Genomic DNA, 23,765 nt, shown 5'->3' with positions numbered 1-23,765 from the left:
CCTAGGGAGGAGGGACAGGGCCTTGTTGATCCTGGACAGGTCTCCCTCATCCCTGTGGTCACCCTGACCTGGGGCTCAGAGCCTCTTCTAGGAACAGGGGTCTGCCTGCGGCCCACACCCAAAAGGCCGTAGCCCACCCTCCCCCTGCCACTTCCACCACCTTCTAGTTACCTGGCCTCCACTCTCAGAGCCTCGTGGGCTTGTTTCTGGATCTTGTCCCTATGTCACCAAGCATTCTTGACACTTCTTCAGGGTCTCTTGGCAAATCTGATACCCTCTTCACCCGACCCTGCTGGCCCTCACTGATGTGATGGAAAGAGCTTTGCAGTTGCCAGAGCCAGTTTTCACTCCTGGATTGTCCCTTTCTAGCTTGCTTGACTCTGGGTAAGTCTCTTGACCTCTCGGGGCCATGATAGGCTTCTGTGCACAGAGAACAACAATCCTCTGGCAGAAGCTGCAGCTGGCCACCCCCTCAGCATCACGTGAGGGCTGACGGCTGCGCACCATGAACTCCTGTGACCCTGCATGAGCGCATGCTTTTTTCTGGCTGTAGCATCACTTTGGCCTGGGCACATTGCAGTCAGAAGCCCTGAAGAGTTGGCCGGGCGCAGTGGCTCTCACCTGTAATCCCAGCACTTTGGGAGGCCGAGGTGGGTGGATCACGTGAGATCAGGAGTTCAAGACCAGCCTGGCCAACATGGTGAACCGCATCTCCACTAAAAATACAAAAATTGGCTGGGCATGGTGGTGCACACCTGTAATCCCAGCTACTTGGGAGGCTGAGGCAGGAGAATCACTTGAATCTGGGAGGTGGAGATTACAGTGAGCCGAGATCTCACCACTATACTCCAGCCTGAGTGACGGAGCAAGACTGTCTCAGAAAAAAAAAAAAAAGCCCTGAAGAGTTTAGGGAGCTAATGGACAAATAGCCGGCTCCGTCACTCTTTGGGGACGTCAACTCTGAGTGTGATCTGCACTGTCCCCTAGAGCCCCCAGCAGGAGTGAGCCCTCATTGCCCATATCATGTGCTTGACAGTGCCCCGTTTATTGACCGTCTTCTCTTCCCTGTCTCACTTCCCCACTCTCCCCACCAGTATTTCCTGCCATTCCCCCTCAGATCAGTAAGCCATTTGCGCTCAGTCCCTTGTCTCAGGGTCCTCCCTATGACAAGCCCCCAGCTCATGGGATACTGTGAGGATTGAGTAGGATAAAGCTCATAAGAGCTAGCACTGTGCGTGGCACATGGTATGTCCTCATGAAATGTTAGCCCTTGGTACAAGCCCTGGGACCTTCTGGCTCTGAATACAGTCTCTGCAGACTCTCCCATGGACGCCTGTGAAGCAAGGGCTTGGGCCCTCCCGGGAAAGCTTTTGTCCTCCCCGCTCCAAGGAGAGGAGCCGTGGATGAGCTGAGGCTGGGTGCACCGACCCCGAGGGCTCGTCTGTGAAACTGCGTTGGTGCCAGTGTTGCCCACTGGGCCCTGCTATGCCTCACACTGGTCGCCTCTGTATCTCGAGTGGCGTCTGTGTGTGGAGAACAGGAGACTGTACTCACGGCCACCCACCTCAGGGCTGGTTGTATTTTGCAAAGTTTAAATGAGACTTCGCTGGAATGATGTTTACCAAATCTTAATGGTGGCTATTTCTGGGTTGTAGGATTTTTGAGGCCTTTTAAAACTTAGCCTCTTCTTTGTGCTTTTCAGTACAGTTTAGATTTTTTGCAATGAGCATGCATCATCTTTACCAAAAGAATGAAGTCATTAATCTTTCAAAAGTAAATAACGTGCAGCTGATCAGAAGAGTCCACTTAGAGCCCAGACTCCATGCAAATCTGCAATCTGCTGTGGGAAGACACGGGTGTGGGTCGCTGTGGTTTGCTTTGGGGCTTGATGTAGGGTGGATTTTGTGTGATCATTTCATGGTCTTTTTAAAAATTAAACAATTCTCTGGGTACAAACTAAAACCACAGACTCTGAGGCTCAAAGGAGCATTCATCCTCTGGAGCGGGTAAGGTTCTTGCTTCAGACATGTTGTGTTTTGCACAGATTTCGTCGTACTGTTCAGGCAGCGCGTCTTGCTCACAGCACTAGGACAGGGCGGCTTCGGTTGACAGTAACTAGGAAGGAGTCTGGTTATGGTTCCAGAGACGCCTCAGTGGACTAGGTGCATCTTGTCATTAATAAAGTTCAGCCAGTAGTCACTGTCACCATCTTCAACATCAACAGCATGTTTACTCTTCACTGTACACTCACCCCCGACAACGTGCCACGTGTTTCTTCATGTCCTTGTAGGGTCTCCAATGGCTTGCAAGTGAGTGTTCCTGGTCTTTCCCCTCCCGCTGCCTGGGCAATGCTGGGCTGTCTTGGCCTCCTCTGCTCTGCTGGGCTTATGAGAAGAGCTGATCTCTTTCTAATTATTGATGCGCAATGGGTGAATGGGCAAAGAACAGTAAGACCAGGTGCTGGAAGGAGGAGAGAAAGGTGGGCAGGTGGGTAGATGAAAGAATTAGAGAGAAGGAGAAAGGAGGAGCAGAGAGAGGAGAAGGGAGAGATGACAGGAAAGACTTGGGGTGATGGGCGGGGGGGATGAAAACTGTCTTTGGTGTGAGTTCATGGGAGCGACACCAGTGGCAATGAGTGTATCAGAGGTCCCAGAAAATCATGGGGTGTGGGAAAATAATGGAGAGGAGCAAGATGGGATGCCGTACTGGCCTAGGTTTTACATTTCATCTCCTTCCGTTTTTCAAGAGACAGATTCAGTCTCAGCGTTCCTTTTTGTTACTCTTGGCTGTTTTATCTGGACTTTACTTTTGAATGCGGCTCCATAGAGGGGACCACATGGGTCCAGGACGGGTCAGGGTTACAGATTGAAAGAGGTGCCGGTATTTTCAAGCCTGACTTACAGAACAGGACCCTAAGGCTCAGAAGGTGAAGGTTTTCTAGGAAGAACCAGATGTTTCCGACTCAGGTCCACCTCCCGTCCCACCAGTGTGCCTCACCGACAGAAGTAACCGTTCTACTTGGCATTGAATGTGTCCCCCAGATACTCCTTTGATAGCAGTAGGTCCCAAGACCACTTGATAATTCCTCGCTCAGAAACTAAGCGGTCAAGGCGCCTCTGGCAGCTTGTAGGTTTCTGTCTGAGCCTTAGTGGTCAGCAAGGGACCCTCCCCTACCCCCTCCTCTTTCTGACTTTGGCTCAGAGATTGTGACATGTCACCCCAGCTGGCTGCTGGCACGGTGACACCAAAATTAGGCTCTCCCTAAGGAGCAGAGCACTTAATGAAGGAGTTCATCCACTTAGAAAGTCTCTCAAGCGGGCCGGGTGCAGTGGGGCAGGCCGCTGCAAAGGCGGGAGCCGGGGCGGGGGTGGAGGGAGTTCTTGGCCCAGACCTCCGCCTTCCGAGGGCCTCCGTTTCCATGATGTCAGAGAGGCGGAACTAACTCTGCCTCAAATCCAGGGAGGCAGCAGCCCCTGCCCCAACCGCTCTCTGGCTTCGACACAGCGCCCAAGCAAAGGTGAGAGCACTCTTGTCTTCCTCGCCAAGTGGATGTGGAGGGCAGTGCTGGATTTCCGGGGGGAGCATTCCAGGTTTAGTCCCTACCTGGCTGGAGTTTAATTCCTGGCCGTAATCCTGTCTGTCACGTTCCCTAGCTGACTACCTGTCTTCAGGCGACCTCTTGGGATTGACACAGGCGGAAACGGTGACTTCAACTCAGAGAAAGCCCCTTTGTGGACTGACCATTCCCACTCTTAACTGCACTTGAATCCTTGGGGAATGAGTTTGGCAGAAGATATGATCTAAAAGAGAAGTCTCCCCATTTTCTTTTTTAAGTCATTGGAAACTGTGAAGAGAATATAGTATGATGATGAGGGTACTGGCTTGAGAGTCAGAACACGTTTCTGTCTCAGCTCTGCCAACTCTAGAGCCCTAAGCAGATTTTCTAACCTCTTGTGTACCTCGGTTTCCTCATCCTTTTAGCAAAAACAGAAACAAAAAACAGGAAAAAAGAAAAAGGTTATCTATCAAGGATTATCATGGGGGTGAAGTGAGCCTGTGTGGGAAATGAGTCTAGTGTCAGGAGGCCTGGCTGCAAATGCACCCTGTGACTTTGGATGAGACCCTTCCCCTCTCGGGGTGTCAGTTTCCTTATAAACGGGAACTGGGCCAAGTTGGCAGTTTCTCAGGGCCCTTTTCACCCTAACCCATCTGATTATTTGATTGTCTTCCATCTTCTGCCTTCCTTACATGAGTAACATGTTGCTCTCTCTTTATCTCTTTCAACCAGAAAAAGATTTACAAATATAAGAAAGTGCTGAGTAACCCAAGCCGCTGGGAAGTTGTCTTGAAAGAGATCCGGACCCTGGTGGACATGGCCCTGACATCCCCCCTGCAGGACGACTCCATCAACCAGGCCCCACTGGAAATCGTCTCGAAACTGCTCTCAGAGGTACGACCCCTCCCCCAGACCCCTTTACATCGTTTGCGTTTCCCTCCGCCGATCACCGGCTCCACGCGAAGCAGCACGCTCAGGCAGAGCTCCATGTGGGCTGTGTTGTCGCCCTGCTGCCGCGGGAGGTGAGCAGTTGCCCACCCAGCCGTGTGTGGGAGTTGGAGAGGGAGGCTTGCCCCAGCTGCTTCCAGCTGCGCTGTCTGGGGATTGTAGGCACGGAAGAGGAGGTGTTGCCCCGTACAGTGAGAGCCAGTAGTCCCAGCCCCATCTCTGTCTTCCCCTAGCAGTGGCCCACTTGAGCTCCACGGGTCCAGGGGGATTCAGCTTTCTGCCCTCGTCACCCCACAAAGCCTGTAGATGTGCTCTGTTTAATTTAAACACCATTTTAAAAATCAGGAGATTTCACAGTACAGTGGGAATTTCCAGGTTCTCTTTAAAAACAATCAGAAAATCCAGCTGCGGTTTGCAGCTGGTGCTACCTGATGCCACCCGTCGGCTGGGCCTCCTGTGCCATCTGCTTTGCTGGCCTCTTCGCATGTTGAATGTGTGCTTTGTGCCAGGCACCATCTGGGAATTCAAGCAAAGACAAGCCCCCTACCCCCCTGGAGCTTGTGTCCCGGCAGGGGAGACAGGCAGTGAACAATGAAACTCATCAGTGAGTCTGTCCCGCTGTTGGTTAGGCAGAAGGCGCTTCGGAAATGTGCTTCTTTCTGTTTTCTGTTTCAGGTGCTTTTCTAGGTGCTTTACAAATATTAATACTGCTCTCGTTTATTTGCTCACCTGGCCCTCTGGGAGCAGTGGAGTTGATGACTCCTGATTTAAACTGTGCACGGCCACCAGAGTGATGCTTCTGTCCCCTTCCCCTGACAGTGATACCCCCGGTTCCTGAGTCGCCCCCGTCAAGCTCCCATGCAAGTGCCCAGCTGCCTGGAGCCCTCCCCTCTCTCTGCAGGCCCAGGCTGGCCGCTGCCTGCGGGACAGGAGCCTGGCACCGGCCCTCCAACACGTCTGTGGAGTAGAGAAGGTCCCTTGTTCTAGGAGGAGGCGAGGTGGGAGGTAGAAAGTAGGTGGCAGTGACATTCTCAGGTAGAGGGACAGAGGTCAGAGGTGTTGTCCTCAGTTGGGAGACCAGCATCTTTCCAAGAGGAGTAAAAACCCAGCCTGGGAAATGAATCACAGAGTGGCTGGAATTCTGAGGCCAGGTGCTGGATGTCCAGCCCCAGGTGCAGACTTCTCATCTGGAGAAGGGGTCCCTGCTCACCTGTAGTAAGCCAGGCAGATGCCAGGTGCCACCCAGTCTGGAGTGCAGTGGTGTGACAGCTCACTGCAACCTCCACTTCCTGGGTTCAAGCCGTTCTCCTGCCACAGCCCCACAAGTAGCTGAGAGTACAGGTGCGCGCCACCATGCCCAGCTAATTTTTTGTATTTTTAGTAGAGACAAGGTTTCACCATGTTGGCCAGGCTGGTCTTGAACTCATGACCTCAAGTGATCCATCTGCCTTGGCCTCCCAAAGTGAGACAGCCTCTCTTTTAAAACTCACATTCTCTCTGAAAGATGGGCCCTTCTGTCTTCACTTCACAGATGAGGAAATTGAGGCCCAGTGATACTGAGCGACCTGCCCAACTCACATGGCAAGTTTGTGATGGAGCTAGAAGCTCCACCTTAGAGTTGCCAAGCACTTTTGAGACCAACTTGGCCACCACTTCAGCGCCACCAGGCTCAACCACCACCACACCCTTATTAAATCAGGGCAGTGCTGAGGGCAGCAGACGTGCCCCATTGCCAGCCTTGGGCAAGATTTTTTTCCCCTCTCAGATGTGCTTCAGGTGACCGCATGACTGTTGGCCTTCACATCCCTCCTTGGGCTTTTTTTTTTTTTTTTAAATTATTATTATTCCCAATGGGGTCTCACTGTGTTGCCCAGGTTGGTCTCAAACTCCTGGGCTCAAGTGATCCTCTCACCTTGGCCTCCCAAAGTGCTGGGATTATAGGCATGAGCCACCACACCTAGGTCCAGACACCTGGCTGAGGGTGCTTCTTGGGCTTCAAAGTAAAAGCCTCAAAGGCAGCTGACCCCTAAGTGCTAGGATGGAGGAATAAAGATATTTCAAGTAGGAAAATGGAAGAAGTTTCCATGTGCTTTGAAGCTACTATATCAGGCAAGAAGTCAGCATCACTCACCCTACTTTACTGAAGAGAGCTGACATTTAGGGACAGAGCTGGGACTCCAGCCCAGGCTGCCTGACCCAGCATCCACTCATGCATACTCTGCAGTGGTCAGTTTCATGGCCCTTAGACCTCCCCAGTTTTTCCCAAGGACCCTGCAAGGTAAGTATTAAAATGTATAGAGGAGTAACCAGGGGTGCTGAGAGGTTAAGTAGCTTACACAGAGCCAGTCAGATAAGTGTTGGGCCAGGACCCTCGCCGGGGTCTGCCCAATGTTGAAGCTTATGCCCCTGCACATAGATGGGACATAAACCTGGGTTGGTAGAGACTTTCTGGCAAGTACGTAACTATGTAGATTAAGAGTGCGTGTTGTAGGCTCGGAAGGAGCTTGTCCTGCCCTCAGTAGCTGGGTGGCCTTGGACAAGTTGCTAGGCCTCTCTGTGCCCAGTTGTTTTCTGTAAATTGGGTCTGAGACAAGTACCTATTTCATAGAATTGAGGATGCGATGCTCTCATATGCATAAAGTGCTTGGCTCTGTGCCTAACTTGCAAGGGCCTTTGATACATGGCCACATTGTCATTGTCATAAGGGATGTCTGTGGTCTGAACCCCGTAAGCACCCTCAGCCAGGCGTCTGGAGCTAGTAGCTGGAAAAACAAACACCTGCCTTCGACCTCCGTGCCCTGTTTTGAGGCTGGGTTCTTTCTCTGTTCTGTTTACCCAAGTTGTTTGCAAGTCCTCTGGAGAGGTTCCACGCATCATCAGACCGACCAGAAAGTGGAAGGATCTGGAGGGAGCAGGCAGAGGGGCATCTTGGAGGGAGCTGTTAAGGACGCAAAACAGTTCCGAGAAAGAACTGTCCGTCCACCAGCAAAGCAAAGCTGGCTGTCCCCACCCTCCCAGGCCTTTGTGGAGTTGCGTGTAAAGTGGCCGCTTAGCTTGAGAGTCAAGTGTTCCCTCTAATGCAGTGGCTATTAGTGGACATGCTCTACCTGGGGTGGAAAATGGCCCTGGTGGAGAGAGGGCTCCCTGTAGAATGCATGGGCTGCCCTGTGACTGGGACAAAGGAAATGGTGTCCGTGGTCACCAAAGCCTTCCTGGAAAGGTGCGTGGGTGGGGGCGAGGGATGGATGTGTCGAGCTGCCCTTGGCAGCCCAAAATAAGGAACTGCTTCTTGGATGGGTGGTGGAGCACTATAGCTCAGTGGCAGGAAATACAGACTTTGAAATCAGGACAGACGGGTTCATATCCTCACTGCACCCCCTATTACCCTGCACCTGCTAGTGACTGCATCCTGTCAGTCTGAGGCAGCTGATCAGTCAATGGGATAATAGAGAACCTGTCATAATCAAAAGAAATTGGTGGCATGAACAAAACAAAGCTCTTAGACAGTGCCTGAGGCATAGAGAGCTCATCAGCAGTCATAAGGAGAGACCAAGGCCAGGCTTCTCCCCAAGGCTGAAAAATGACTGATAGTTAACAATCTACCATAAACAGGCTACTCAAACTCCACTCGTATCGACTAAAGAAAAAAAGCGTGTTCAGATCCAAAAAACATCCTTTCACATGCCTGGATTCTAGGTATCTTGGATCCGACCTCACCTAGGTCAGCACGTCTCATGGGGACCGGTAGAGACTCATGTTGTTCAGATGCTGACCTGGCTTCACGGCCTCCCGCAGCCTTCGGGAGCCAGCTTATTGGGCAAAAGCAAATTCATAGCTCGCAAGCTTTTCTTTTGCCTTGGCTGCTGTAAACACATTAGATACCCCCCATATGCCTTAACCCTGTCCAGGTGGTGGGAGCCATGGGGCTCTGTCTAGAACCAGAACAGTCGATCTTGCCAACACTGTTCAAGTGAGGGGTCTCTTTACAAGCAGCCAGTGTGGCTCTTTTAGGAAATACGAATTGGCACCACTGTGTGTCCACCAAAACAGACAAGCAAAGCAGAACACACCACGAAACTAGCAAGAAAGAAGGGCGGGCACTTTGAGTTTTCCTGTGATTACTTGTTTATGGCACATCCGTCTCTTTTCTTGTTCAAGTACTCACAGATGGTGGCACAGGTCGAGCATCTCTAGTCCTGAAACCTGAAATGCTCCAAAGTCCAAAACTTAACTGTTTTAGAGACAGTCTCGCTCTGTTGCCCAGGCTGGAGTGTGGTGACACAATCTCAGCTCACTGCAGCCTCCGCCTTTTGGGTTCATATGTTTCTCCTGCCTCAGCCTCCTGCGTAGCGAGTACCATGCCCAGATAATTTTTGTATTTTTTGTAGAGACGGGGTTTTGCCATGTGGCCAGGCTGATCTTGAACCCCTGGCCTCAAGCAATCCACCCTCCTCAGCCTCCCAAAGTGCTGGGATTACAGTTGTGAGCCACCATGCCTGGCCAAAAGTCCAAAACTTTCTGAGCACCAATATGACACTCAAAGGAAACGTTCCTTGGAGAGTTTCAAGTTTTGGATTCTCAGACTAGGATGCTCAACTGGTTAAGTATAATGCAGATATTCCAAAATTAAAAAAAAAAAAGGAAATCCAAAACACATGTTCCCAAGCATTTCAGTAAGTGATGTTCAACCGGTAACAGTTACCAATTATTTAAGAAAAGTCCAGATTGGGAAGGAAACAGGACCCCTAAAATTTCAGCAAATGTAATCCATTCAACCTAATTATGTTTTTGCAAGTCAGTTGCTAGTATTTGAATTCAGCCAAAACATCTCGGGCCCACTCACGGAACTTCGTGTTCTTTGGGAACTTACTTTGAGAAGCACTGAAATCATATACGTGTTACTCCTAAAAGGCTACCCGGCACAGATTAGGACTCTTGAAAGGTCTGTTTCTTTACATACTTATTACGAACCTGCCTTCTGGCTTCTAAGCAGTTTCACTTTGACAAGGGCCAGATCCTCTCCCAACAGCCTATTGAGGTTACTGGAAGCCCCGTTGACCGAAGCAGAAACTGAGTCTCCCCCAGACTCGAGTCACTCAAGGTCACATAACTCAAGCCCTGAAACAGGGACAAGAACTCAGTTCTCCCTGCCCCAAAACCATACTTCCTCCGCCTTCCCGACCTTGCCCCTGAGGGTGTTCTGATGTGTTTAATTAAGAAAACATGACAGTGACAGTTGGTCTGTGACGCCGAAGATGTTTTGAAACTGTGGATCTTGAAATCCAAATGCTCGTTTTCTTAATTTTCTTTTATTTTGTTTTCCTCCTGCTGTCTCCTTTCGATCCTTTAGAACACAAACTTGACCACCCAGGAGCATGAAAACATCATTGTGGTAAGTTCCTCTCGAACACGCTCACTCCACCCACCTCCGCCTCCTGGAGCCTACAACCCTTTTCCTGGTTTGGGGTAATTCTGGCGCCTGCGTAATCCACCAGCATCTGGCCTTGCTCCGTTTTGTCTTTTCTAGCAAGCCGGACGCACCTCCCTCTGCCTTTGCATATTTCAGAGCCCCAGTTGATGGGAGAGGGAGTGTAATTATCTGTCTTTGAGGTTTGTAGCAAATGTATCATAATCGCCTCCTCCTTCCTGCCTCTGCCTAGGGAGTTGAAGGCAGGAGATGGCAGAGACCATATAATTTATTCAGAGGCATCACCCCATTAGCTGAAAGGTAAACGTTCTCTTTCTTGCCCCAGGACATGTCTCCCAATTAATCCACAAATAGAACTTGGATTTAATTCCCTGTGATACATAAAGTGAGATGCTATTTTCTGGGACTCTACCATGATGTAAGCATTTTTGGGGTAAAATATCTTCCTGGATGACTTTTCACTACCAACCTAACTCTCACTTGAGAGAAGAAAGAAATGAAATTGCACCTGCTAGATGGTAAGCACCTTGCTATGTATTTGAATCCACAGATAATGTAGTCCCCAAGGAGTTCATCATCTCTATTGTAGGAAGACAAAAGTGATCACCGCAAAAAATAGAGACATTGAGTGCAGAGAGTAAGTAGAGTAATAAACTCCCCTGGGAAAGGAGCCAGAAAGCTTCCTGGAGGTAGTGATATCTGAGCTGGGTTTTGAAGGATCAATAGGAGTTTTCCAGGTGGCAAAACGGGATAAAAGCATCCCAGAGAGAAGAAACAAAATGTTCAAGGGCACAAAGATTTAAAGCAACGTAGTGTGTTCTGGAAGCTTCCGCATTGCTGGAGCATAAAGCATAAGGAAATGAGAAGCAGGCGGATGGGAGATGAAATAGAAGCAAGAGGCAGAGCCTTTTGTGCCCAGGAGGGAAGCTTGGCACTAAACCTGCCTGGGATGTCTCCTGGCTGCAAGGTACAGAACAAGAGCATCATCAGTCACTAGGCCCCTCAGGCTCCTCTAGCCGAATCAGGGCCTTGGGGGACCCACTCAGTCGGCCCTGGGAAGCCGAGCTGGTTACTGTATGCACAAAATGAGGTGAGCCCCAGGCCTTTGATTGTGGAGAGTCAAGGCAGCAGCTTCTGCCTTTGCTGTCAGCTCCAGTGTCTGGCACGTCGTTGGCCCTCAGTGGGTGTTTGCTAACAGTATAGAGGTTTTCTCTGTGCTCTCACCTGGACTATCCATTGCCTTCTCTTGCCAGAACAGGAGGACAAGTCAACCTGGGCACCCCCAGTCACTCACCACCACCTTTTTCTGGCGTAGTATTAATTCATCAATTCATTTAACGAACTTTGCCGAGCATGTGAGTCTGACTATGTGCCAGACACAGATAGAGAGCTGGACAAGACTTGAGACCTGCCAATGAGGACTGAATGTGTGCTGAGAGAACCTGGCGGGTCAACAGATAATACAAAAATAACATGGCCAAGGGCTGAGGTTTGTTCTGGGTGTTAGAGGGGGTGCAGAGGATAGGTACTTAACCTCTGTCAGAGAGGGTACTGGAAGAATGATGATGGAGGACTTCCAGGAGGAGGTGACCAAGCTGAAACTTAAAGGATAGATAGGAGAATGTCAGGTAAACGGAGCAAGCTGGGGAAGGCAGTCCAGGCAGGGGGACTTACATGTGCAAAGGCAAAGTGGTAAGACGGGCTGCTGCAGAACCGGGAGCAAGCATGAGAGCTGGAAGAGGAGGTACTGCCTTCCTCTCCCTGCCAGCAACACCTGTGGGTCCCACTGAGTGCCTGGAAGCCCTGGATGGAGGACAAGGCTTGTATTCAGGACAAGCCTGGGAAAGAAATTTTGATCTGAGAAATCCAGGCTGCATTTATCCAGCTAGTGTGGCTGAACTGAACCCTTAATTGGGTCGGGTTGAGCTTCTCGGCTCAGCAGGAATGCCTGAGAACAGGAAAGAATTTGATCTGAGGGTCTGACCCTCACCCCTGCATTTTACAGCCTCCCCTTCCAGCATTCTTTTATTACTATTGCTGTTGTCATTATTCTGGCTCCTTCTGGAACCTACTTTCTTTCCAACAATTACATCCTCTTATTTGCCCTATTGGCAATTAGTCTTCTCCTGACATGCTTGGTAGTTTTTTATGCGCTAATTTTTCTACCATAGCTTGAGTTGGTTTTATTCATTCCATTGGCCAGGCAATAGTAACTGTTGTTGGCCATGGACCAGGAGTCCAAACCCAAGCTGTGGTCCGGCTCACTATGGAAGGCGCTCACCATGGTGGTGAAGAACATGGGCTTAAAGCTGAATCTAGGTTCAAGTTCAGAATCGAGTTCAGACCCAGACCCCAGCCATACTAGCTGTGACAGAACTTTTAATTTTCCTTAAAATATCATTTTGCAAGTATTTCTTTTTTCTTTTCTCTCTCTCTTTTTTTTTTTTTTTTTTTTGAGACAGAGTCTCACTCTGTCACCAGGCGAGAATGCAGTGGCACGAACTCGGCTCACTGCAACTCCGCCTCCTAAGTTCAAGTGATTCTCCTGCCTCAGCTCCCTGAGTAGTTGGGATTTACAGGGGTGCACACCACCACACCCAGTTAATTTTTGTATTTTTGGTAGAGATGGAGTTTCCCCATGTTGGCCAGACTGGTCTCGAACTCCTGACCTCAAGTGATTACCTGCCTTGGCCTTCCAAAGTGCTGGGATTACAGGCATGAGCCACTGTGCCCGGCCAATTTTGCAAGTATTTCATGAGTATGAGTATGTTTTCACCAGGAAAAGAGGATTTCATCCCATCCCAGTACCCTCTTCAGAAACATCTTGTTTTCAGGTGGTGACAAACCCACACAGACAGATATGGTTGTGGATTTTTGGGGGATTTTTTTCTTTCTTTTTGCTTTTAATATGAATGATATGATGCAGGATGCGTCGCTCTGCATTTATTTTTTTCACTTCACAATATGGCCTGGAGATTGTTCGAAGTCTTTTCATGGCTGTCTACCGCACGGTTCCTGATACGTGTTTGTTGTGTTTCAGGCAATTGCTCCTTTGCTGGAAAACAACCACCCACCACCAGATCTCTGTGAATTCTTTTGCAAGGTACGGGATTGCTGAGCTGGGGCTGTGGCTGCAGGAAGTAACCTCCCTCTGTGTGTGCACACCAGGGATTGGGTTTGCACAGAAATGCCAAAAAGCTGGGCCCCACTGTCTTGGGTCATGGTCCCAGACACAGGCGGAGGGCATGCCAGGCACCCATTCTTAGGGTTACACCCACCGAGTCTCTGCCAGACAGGTGACAAAGAGTCAGAAGGGGAACATCTTGCTTTTCCTTGCAATCGCTTCCCGGCTGTCTTAGGAGACAGGTTGCTGCAGATTTCCTGGGCTCCTGACGTCAGAGCTGGGTTATTATTAGCCAAGGTTCCTCTGCGCAGTGGCTGGCCCACGGTGGGGTGCGGCTGTGGGGCTTTCCTTGAACACAGGAAGCAGCATGGTGCTCCAGGTTAGCTTAGAGGAGCCGTGGAGCAGGGCATCCACTGCCAGGCACCCGGTGCCAGCCTTGCAGTAGGATTTACATAGGACATGCCCAGGGCACATCGGGGACCAGGCGTTTCTCATTCCCAGAGCACATCTTCACGGCTCAGGCCGAACCAGCACACAAACCTGTTTTGTTCTTTGCTGTGTGGTTTTTTTAGCGTAATAATTTTATGTCCTTGGAAAGACATGTTCTCAGCGCTCCCCTGTTCTCATACCCCTGCTGCCCCGCTCAGCTGGTCCTCATCCCTCCCTGCTCCCGTTACCTGCCTCCTGCCAAGGTCACCCACTGTCCTTTGGAGAGGCGTGGGCTGTGTCCAGCAGTGGGACCAGCCTGCGGGGTGGAACAGCAGGCCCCTGGGAGGAAAGGGGGCTGTGGTGCACTTGATTTCCCTTGCTGCCCCTTCCCGACTCCCCGCCCCCGGCCCCAGGGAGTCCTCTATGTATGTGTCAGGGGATGGAAGCTTTGAAAGGGAGACAAGATTCTGTTGTCCTCCTGGAGTCTGCCTGCTTTTCTAGCGACCCACACACCTGCTGGTCTGAGTGCCCAGGGTACTTGTCAGGGCCTGGAACGACCCCCACCCCCATCCTTAATATGGGCATGTGCAGTGTGTGCCCCAGGTGCCCCAGGCCCAGGGAGTGAATGCCCACGAGCGTGTGTGTGTGTGTGTGTGTGTAGGTGTGGACACACACAGGCCCTGGGCTCCTCGGGACACACAAGGGCCTTCTCTGCCCCTGGGACTCATGGGTATCATGCCCCGGCAGAGTGGAGTTAAATAACCCAGTATCCTGAGAGAACGGCCAGCTGCTCCTCTGCCTGTCACAGCAGGTCACCTCCTCCGTCTCCTGTCCAGTTTAACCCAAACCTGACCCATGCTTGCCTCTCAAGCTTCGGATTTCTCCCAGATCTCATGATTCTCAAACTCTGGTTCTAGAACACTGGATATTTGTTGTAGAACAAGATACACTTGCCTCACTGTGTTTCCTACCCGAGGCTTCACTTGCCTCACTGCGTTTCTTACCTCAGCGTTCCTGGTAGCACCGGTTTGGAAAGGGATGAGGTAGAAAAAGCTATCCTTTTTGGCATTCTTTGCTATAATCCTGTGTGGGTGTTTCAAAGCGGGCCGTTTGCGTTTTGGAGGGAGGGGGGTCCTGGCCATGTGGGATGCTTCTTTGGCTATTTTCCCTCTGGGAGTTGGAGCCCAGAGAGGAGAGCTTGAGGGGACCAAAGCCTCCCGCATTGCGTCCGCTCTGCCAAACTCCTGCCAAATTCCAAGATCTGAGGAAAGTTTATTCATCGTGCTTTCTCACGGGAGCCCTGATTTCTCTTATCCCAGGTCCAGCATCCTCATCTGGGGGCCGAGTGGGTGATAAATGTGTGCAGGACGCGAGGGAGGGGCTGGACCTTGTCCGCACAGCCTGTGAAGGGCTTCCTTTCCAATCTGAAAAAGAAAACACCACGCTGGTGATGAATTGGGCCTGCAGACTGCCGCCCGAGTGCTAAAGCCACCAATTGAAGAGTCACAGAATTTTCAACACCCTGGTGTTCAAATGCCAAAGCCCTCGTACCATCATACCCAGTTTCCAAGGTCTTTCAGACCAAACATGCAGAATCTTAGCTTTACAAAAGTCTCATTATATATTAAATAAGGACCATGTCAGAACACCCATGTGTACCATCTGAAACAGTCTCAAGCTTTAAGGTCAAAACCAAACAAAAAGCAAACAAAAGCTCTCATCTCATCTCCTTTTTTAACTCCAAAAAAAAAAAAAAAGAAAAAAATTTTAAGGCTATGGCACTCTTAGGTATTTCTCCAAATGAGTTCAACATACCTGTCCACACAAACATCTACATGTAGATGTTGCAGCAGCTGTATTGATGACTGCCAGAATCTGGAAGCACCCAAAATGCCTTCCAGTGGGTGAATGGATAAATAAAGTGTGGAACAATGGAGTGTTATTCAGCACTAAAAAGAAACGAGCTAGCAGACCACGAAGAGAAAGGGGGAACTTGAAATGCATATTAGTAAGTGAGAGGAGCTCATCTGAAAAGGCTGCACACTACGTGATTCCAACTACAGGACATTCTGGAAAAAGCAAAACTACGGAGACAATAAAAAGATCGGTGGTTGCCAGGGGCTGGGGAGAGGGAGGGATGAATTGGTTGAGCACAGAGGATTTTTAGGGAGTGAAACGACTTCCTATGATACTACATTGGTGGCTCCAGGACATTAGACATTTGTCTAAACACCCAGAACGCACAGCACCAAGAGTGAACCCTAAAGTCAACTGTGGACTCTGGGTAACAATGATGTGTCAGCGTGGGGTTCTCCATTGTAACAAATACCCCACAGGGTGTACATGCTACATTTGTTACACTGTACGGTCCTTTGGGGAGGCATGGGCTGTGTCCACCAATGAGACCAGCTTGTGGGGTAGAAACGCAGGCACCTGGGAGGAAAGGGGACCGTGGTGCACTTTATCCCCTGCCCAGGGAGTCCTCTGTGTGTGCATCAGGGGACAGGAAAGGAAAACAGGATTGAGTTGTCCTCTTGGGCCCTGTCTCTCCGCCAGGATTCCTTTTCCAGTGCCCCACATGTCCGCTGCCCTGAGTGCCCCGGGTACGTTTCAGGGCCTGGAATGCCCCCACCCCATCCTTAATAGGAGCATGTGCAGTGATAGTTGGGGAGGCTCTGCGTGCCGGGGGCAGGGGTTATCTGAGAAAGCTCTCTACCTTCCTCTCCGTTCTGCTCTGAACCTAGAACTGGCCCCCCTCCAAAATAAACTCATTTTTAGAAAGCAGTGCAACAGTGTTCATCAAGGGAACCCAGGCACCCACAGCTGGGCTCACTGTCGCTAGAGAACATTCTTAGGCCCGCAGTAACTGTACCCCACTCTCTCCCCAGCACTGCAGAGAGCGGCCCCGGTCCATGGTGGTCATCGAGGTGTTCACTCCCGTGGTGCAGCGAATCCTCAAGCATAACATGGTGAGTCACCCTGCCCCAATACCCAGATCCCAGCGTCCGGAACATGAGGCCCTGTGCGCCTCCCTGGCCTTTTGCGTTGGCACAGATTTGGGGAATGTGGTTGGCCCAGCATGACAGCCAGGAACTGCGGTTGAGATTCTTGTTAAGGACTTTTGGGGTTTTTGTACAGCTTGTCCTCCATTATGGCAACAGGAAGAATCTTTTTGCAGTACCTAAGAATTACAAAAATACCGCAGCTGGAGGAGAAGAGGAAAGCCTCCCAGGAAGAATAGGCCCAAATAATGTCTGTAGATGCCCCGCCCTCAAGGACCCAGAGCATAACTTCTCTCTCCTTTAGTGTGGGCTGCGCACAGCGAGGTCCTTCCAGAGAGCACTGTATGGAAGGGGGCAAGAGTAGCCTTGCAGTGGAGAAGCCAGACACACGCAGCCTCAGCCAGGTGATCGGGGTCAACATCGACAACAACAAGTCAATTTGACAGCATGTTCCCTTGACAGGACGTATAAAAACAACACTTGACCCCTATGGTCTTCCTCCCAGTAACCCATCACCCCATTCCAATCATGAGAAAAACATCAGACAAATCCCGACGAGGGGATGGTCTGCAAAGTACCTGGCCAGTCCTCCCCAAAGTCAAGGTCATCAAAAACAAGGAGATTCTAAGAAACTGTCACAGCTCAGAGGAGTCTAAGGGGGTGTAACGACTAAATGTCATTTGGGGCTCTCCATGGGATCCCAGAACAGAAAAGGGACATGAAGGGAAAACTGAGGAAATCTGAATAAAGCGTGGCGTTTAATTTTTTTTTTTTTTTTAGTACAAAGGCAGGATTTAATTGCACACTTACAGCAGGTGGGGTGCTTGTAATCTGTGTGGCCCCTTGGTGTTCCCTCATCATTCCAGGGACAGCAGCAAATGCCATTATTTGCCCTGTATGACACGAGGAAACTGAGGCTTAGCTAGGTCTACTAAGTGGCCACAGGGGCCACAGGTAGGAATAAGAATAACATCTTTTTGCAGATATTTATTGAACACTTTCTTGGAGTCAAGAGTGTGATGCTCTTTGAGTGTATTGTGTTATTAACGCTCGTGCCGTTCCCATGACACCTGTGCATAGGAGGAATCTGGGACCCAGAAGGGCAGGACAGGATAGGCAGGGTCTGATGAGCAGCTGTGGGTGGTCCTGATGGGAGCTAAGGAGCAGGCAGCCTGAGGCCAGGGCCCGTTCCCAGTCACATGTTATACTGAGCCAGCCACCACCTTAGACTTGAGAGTCTCCTAGAGCTCATGAAAACAACTGAAAAAGAGTAACCACAAATCATTTCACTTGTGATGTAGCTTGCCTCTCTCCACACCATGCCGCTGAAGAATACTATATCACCTACAGCCCCTTCCCCAGTCAGGAATGGAAGTGCATGACACATGTGCTCCTCTACCCCTTCCATACTCATGGCAGACATCATTAATCAATTATAGCACTCTTTCTGTAGAGCCAGAGATAGCATCAGACTCTTTAACTTCCTGCATTCCAGGCCACCACTACCAACTGAAATCGTGTTGGTACCATAATGAACACTATGTACCATTCTCTACCCTAAGCGATTGCAAACCGTAAATGAATTGTTGCTGATTTCTGAGCCCCTCCTAGATTTGGGGTAAATTCACTTCTTGTTTTCAGAACACAGGGGAGAGGGACACCCTGTGCAGTTCTTTCTCCAGGACAAGGAGACTCCCCACTGGGGGATGGGGCGGGGTTTCTGCCTTAATTTGGGCGCTCGTAGTTTCAAGGAGGAGCTCTTTCTGGCTTTGGCCAGCTGGGAGGAAAGGGGCCCCATTTGTTAACTTTAAAATCACTGCGGGTGTAGTGTATGGAGTGGGCCGTGTAGTGTATGGAGCGGGCCATGCCGTGTTGGAGTTCAGAGCAAAGGTTCTTCAGGTTTTCTCGCAAAGGACCTTAACTCGTCAGTGGCAGAGCCACACCCCCAGGACATACTTGGCAGAGGAATGCCTCTTCAGGCACATAAACATTTTTGCATATTCCATGTTAGTCAATAAACCATTTCATAAGGGTTCTTTGGGGACATCTGACTTCAGAGGGAAAAAATTCATAATTCAGACAGGCTCTCGGGGCTTCACCATACAATGCCTCTGTTGTATTTGGTTAGTTTTATGGGTCTGGAGTGTTGACCATGTAATAATTTTCTCTATAAAAATCAGAACAGCTCTGGGCAGATCTAGAATTTATAGTATCTGTGGCGGTCTGGCAGAGAGTAGGGACCCTCAGCCACGAGTCCTCGCCTCACTTGTAACGAGTACCCCCTAAGTGATCGCAGGTGTCTGAGGATGCTTTAATGCACCCAGATCCCACCTTGCTCTTGGCGCCTCCTAATTACACACCATGAGCGGCGGCGTCAGAGGAGAACTGCTGGGAGGACCGAGGAGGATCCGCCTCTCGTGTAGAAGAACAGACTGTGTTAAATTGATTATGGCCATGCCAGGTACAGGCAGACCTGACCTCATGGAATCCTAACAGCACAGGTGGTGGGTGAGAGAGAGCTCTGACATTCACTCACTGAATGCTCCCTGATGCTTAATGAGTGGCCACCGGTCAGCAGCACCGTTGTGGAGCTGAGGCTCTCAGCTGGTGTGGCGGGTCAAGTCTCTGGCTAAGGAGCGTACCTAGCCTGCCTAAGCCATGAGCCTGTTGGGGTGGCATGAACAGTGACTTCTCTTCACCCCAAATGCAGTGTTTCTCCTTAAGGAGGCACTCAGACATTTAGGAAATGGGGGGAACGTAGCCACAGTGCTGTTCTGGGATTTGGGGGCTCCCCCATTCTGAGTGCATGTCTTGCAAATATGTTATGTGTCCCCTTTCATGGATGAGCAAACTGAAGCTTTGAGAGTCTGCAAGAATGTTCTTTGCTATACTGAAATAAAATCTAGAAACAAAAGGAAGCGGTTCTTTAGTATGTTCGTCTGGAGATTCAGTCCAAATAATTCGCCAAACTGCGTTCTGAAGAATGACCATGTATCTCTGTGCCCCCATGCCACTCGGAGTGTTCTTGTGGCAAAGGAGACGAGAAGACATGGCTGTGGTCCCCAGTGGACCACCAAGTAATCTGACCTTCAGTTTTCCAAAGGGAGTATATATTTCTGAGGCTGCTGGATCCCTCTGTAAATGTTTATTTCCATGGAAATGACCTTGATTATTCAAAAATCTAATAGCTAAGATGACAGTTACCTTAAGTCTCTGTTGAAGCAGTTTATAAAATCATAAAACCCTCGTGGTGGAAGGGGGCTAGAGATCACTTCTGTGGACCCTCATTCCATAGTGGGGACAGTGAGGCCCAAAGACAGACGTGGCAGCCCAAAGCCAGATTAAATACTTGTGAGGCAGAGGTCTCATTTTCTAACCCGGGAGGGAGGGAGAGAGAGAGAGAGAGAGAGAGAGAGTGTGTGTGTGTGTGTGTGTGTGTGTGTGTGTGTGTGTGTGTGTGTTCATGCCAGTGTGTGCATTTTTCTGAACTTGCTCCAGGGGCTCTGCTTCCCTCTTTATGTAGCGGGACAGTCGTAGCAGGCAGACAAGTGAAAGCTGCCCCTGCACTGTCTCTCACAAAGGACCCCTTTGACTCCACATGAAGAAGCCCCCAGCGGCTCTAGAAATTCTCTCCTGGGAGCCTGCGGGAGGGAGTGGTAGGAACGGGTTCCACTCAGAGCTTTCATGCCAGCTTCGGGGTCAATTAGACCTGAGGGGGGTCTCTATTTCTGTTCTGCAGCTTAGAGTCCTGATTCAGGCTGCTCTCTTTAAAAACGGGTTCCACTGAGATGGGTACAGAGGGACAGGTCTGGAGACTCCAGGCTCCCCTCCGTGGTCAGCCACATCACTTTTATGGAGGGTCGGGGGCAGGACGGTGCCGCTCCTGACTGGCCAGCCACAACCCGAGGGGCTGGCAGTCCCAGCACCTCCCCAGCCCTGGCCACGACCCTGGGAATGAATGTGGAAGCCAGATTCACAGGCCCCTGTCTGGCCCATGCCTCTCTCCTGCACCTCTGTTCTGCTCCTGGCAAGCCCCAAGCCCCCACTGGGCTGGGCGCTGCCTTCCTGCCTCCTGGCAGAGCTCTCTGTGCTGTGGCCCCTGTCTTCCTGACACCTGGAGGAGGCCGAGCACGGCAGCCGCCACTTATGGCCCTCGGCCAGCACGGGCAGGATCCCTGTGTCCTTGACCTGGCCCTTCAACAGAGCCCCGCAGTGGACCCTTTAGTTCCAGGGGGCTGGTGGATGGAGATGTGCAGGGGCTGCTTTCCCTAGCGTGGCACAAATGGGGCCTCCAACCAGGGTGGTGTCCCTGTCCCCTCATGATAGTGACATATGCCAATGCCTCCCCTGCCACTAACGCCTGGTGCCCAGGCTCCTCATTGCACATGCATGCCTCTGTCCACAGCAGCCTCTTACAGACACACATCCATTCACACCCACGTCTCAGACTCACTGCCTTCCACACCCACCTCACCCACTTCCACACCCACCTCACACTCACCTCCTTCCACACCCACCTCTGTTACCTCTTTCCACACCCACCTCACACCTTCCACACCCACCTCGCACTCACCTCCTTCCACATCCACCTCACACACCTCCACACCCACCTCTCATACTCACCTCCTTCCACACCCACTTCATACCTCCTTCCACATCCACCTCTTACCTCCTTCCACACCCACCTCTCAGCTCCCTCCGCACCAACCTCTTACCTCCCACTCACCTCCTTCCACACCCACCTCCCACTCACCTCCTTCCACACCCACCTCCCACTCATCTCCTTCCACGCCCACCTCACACTTGCCTCCTTCCATACCCACCTCATACTCACCTCCTTCCACCCTCACCTCTCACTCTTCTCCTTCCACACCCACCTCTCACACACCTCCTTCCACACTCCACATTCCCCTCAGAAGCACCCTCCCTTGTCCCCGCAGCCTTTCTGGCTCACTTTTCTCTTTCTCGTCTCATTTGTCTCACAAGTGCCTTTTGAGGGTGACTTTCTCTACAGCCAGCAGTGCCTGCTCATCAGATGGTCCTTCAGAGCGGAAGCGCGGGTGTCGCTGTGCTGTTCTTTGAAGTAGACGCCACCTGTGCTTTCGCGAGGGTTGGAGTCTCCCCATTGCCTTCCACATCAACAGCTCCAGGCAGAGCTGGGTCCCGCCCTTCTTTCTGGTGTCCTGGCTGACCTGGGCTCCTGCCCTGCCTGGCACCATCCCCTGACTCCTGTCCTCTGCTGTCTCCGCAGGACTTTGGGAAGTGCCCGCGACTGAGGCTGTTTACTCAGGAGTACATCCTTGCCTTGAACGAGCTCAACGCGGGCATGGAAGTGGTGAAGAAGTTCATTCAGAGGTGGGTCTCCAGCGCGACGTCCCTCTCTGGCCTAGGAGCCACTTTCCTCTCTGATCCTGTTTCCTCAGTTATCCACGGGGGGGCTGTTGTGTAATTAGATGAAGACTCCCTCTATGAGGTAGCCCCTAGCCTACTGCATGGTGCCCGATAGGAACTCAGACACAGTGGACCTCAACAACACTGCTGTTTCCTCAGGTCCCATGACCCCTCGGGCTGTAGGTGCCACATGTTTAGGACTCATTCCCACCCCTGGGGTCCCAGAGCATCATCGTCGGGTGCTTGAACAGTCACCCCTTAAACATAACCAAGAGGAAGCCAAATGTTCTTGCTCTTACTCACTTTTGGTTCTTGGGGTTGGTGTTTTGGGTTTTGGTTTTTTTTTTGGGGGGGGACGAGGGTTGCTTTTGCTTTGTTTAATTTTAAATTTTCTCTCTGTGCTCCAGTTTCCTCATCTGTAACACATGAACCATAGTACCCCTCGCCCAGTTAGTGTGATGCTCCAGTGAGTAGGAGACACAACACATGGAGAATACTGCGGAAGTCTCATGTCAGGCCCAGCTGTCATCATTCTTGTTCTTCTCATCTTTTCTGTTTATCTGTTTGTTTTGAGATGGAGTCTTGCTCTGTCACCCAGGCTGGAGTGCAGTGGCTCAATCTCGGCTCACTGCAACCTCCAGCTCCTGGGTTCAAGCAATTCTCCTGCCTCAGCCTCCCAAGTAGCTGGGATTACAGGCACATGTTACGACTCCTGGCTAATTTTTGTATTTTTAGTAGAGATGGGGTTTCAACATGTTGGCCAGGCTGGTCTCGAACTCCTGACCTCAGGTGGTCCACCTGCTTCGGCCTCCCAAAGTGCTGGGATTACAGGCGTGAACTACTGCCCCCAGACTCTTCTCATCTTTTAAGAAAATCGCAATAACCCATTTAAACAAGTTCTGAAGCTATGTATTTCCTAAATATGCTCACTTGAAACTCACGAAGCCATTTGAGGGTGGCTTTGTGACACGCCCTCATGCCAGAGCCCTGGTGACACCACCCAGTTGTGGTTTGCAAAATGTTGTCAGGTTAGGCCATTCTTAGTGACACCAGCCTCGATGACAGCTTCCCAGAAATGATACAGGTGTTATCCTCAGGACCACCAAAATAGCCATGACAAGTAATAATTAGTGGCATTTATTGAGGACTCAGTGACTATGTTGCTGACTCTATGCTAAGCCAAAATGACCCTCATCATTTTTCTTCCAAAGCAGGATATTTTTGAAAGTAAAATGAGGTGTTAGGAATAATGAATTATTCCTGAACCACCAGGTGTAAGCATGACTGTCCCAGGACATATGGCCACCATTTGCTAGGTCTCTCAGTGAATTAGAAAATTTGGTCCTAACTGTACCCCAACTGAGGAGGCTGCTATCCTCATTTTATAGCTGCAGAAACAGGGTGGAGAGTTTAGGAGGTTTCCAAGGCCACTCAGGGGTTTGAACCCAGGAACCGTGGATCCGGAGTCCACAGCCATGAGCTTTGCCTTCTGCTGCCTGCACATGGCACAGCCAGGACCCAAATTCTGGTGCCACCAATTGCACAGTGAAGGCTCTCAGAGCCCCCCAAGTGGTGCTGGCAGAGCGGGCAGCCCGGTGCCTGAGCAGCGCCCCTCCCTTGTCTCCCTTCCCCTGTCCATGGGCCCACTCCTGCAGGCTTCTCACCCCAGCCCTCTGCTTTTTTCCAGCATGCACGGCCCCACAGGGCACTGCCCCCACCCCCGGGTCCTGCCCAACCTGGTGGCCGTGTGCCTGGCTGCCATCTACTCCTGCTATGAAGAGTTCATCAACAGGTTAGTTGCTGAACCACTGCCACCCAGAGGGCTTGGCAGGGGCAAACTGCCACCCCCATCATGGGCAAAGTCACCAAGAACTGACCAGGCCGGAG

General features: G+C 50.9%; 1 protein-coding gene across 3 annotated transcripts in view; it reads left to right on the top strand.

The window, feature by feature from the left end:
- CMIP (c-Maf inducing protein) overlaps positions 1-23,765 on the top strand; it is a 267,662-nt gene that overhangs the window by 203,417 nt on the left and 40,480 nt on the right. For 2 of the 3 annotated variants that reach the window (XM_032156342.2, XM_058440448.1), the window contains 6 exons: positions 4,289-4,450; positions 9,855-9,896; positions 12,973-13,035; positions 16,374-16,454; positions 21,739-21,842; positions 23,566-23,670. In XM_032156342.2, coding sequence (XP_032012233.1) covers positions 4,289-4,450; positions 9,855-9,896; positions 12,973-13,035; positions 16,374-16,454; positions 21,739-21,842; positions 23,566-23,670 — 557 coding nt within the window. Of the gene's footprint in view, positions 1-3,358; positions 3,518-4,288; positions 4,451-9,854; positions 9,897-12,972; positions 13,036-16,373; positions 16,455-21,738; positions 21,843-23,565; positions 23,671-23,765 lie in introns of those variants that run through there. The other variant, XM_058440449.1, reaches the window with a different exon arrangement.

Source organism: Hylobates moloch, unplaced genomic scaffold, assembly GCF_009828535.3.
Source record: "Hylobates moloch isolate HMO894 unplaced genomic scaffold, HMol_V3 SCAFFOLD_6, whole genome shotgun sequence".
In the NCBI taxonomy this organism is placed as follows: domain Eukaryota; kingdom Metazoa; phylum Chordata; class Mammalia; order Primates; family Hylobatidae; genus Hylobates; species Hylobates moloch.
The sequence above is the reverse complement of the archived record's forward strand: the minus strand, read 5'-3'. Positions and strand labels throughout refer to the sequence as shown.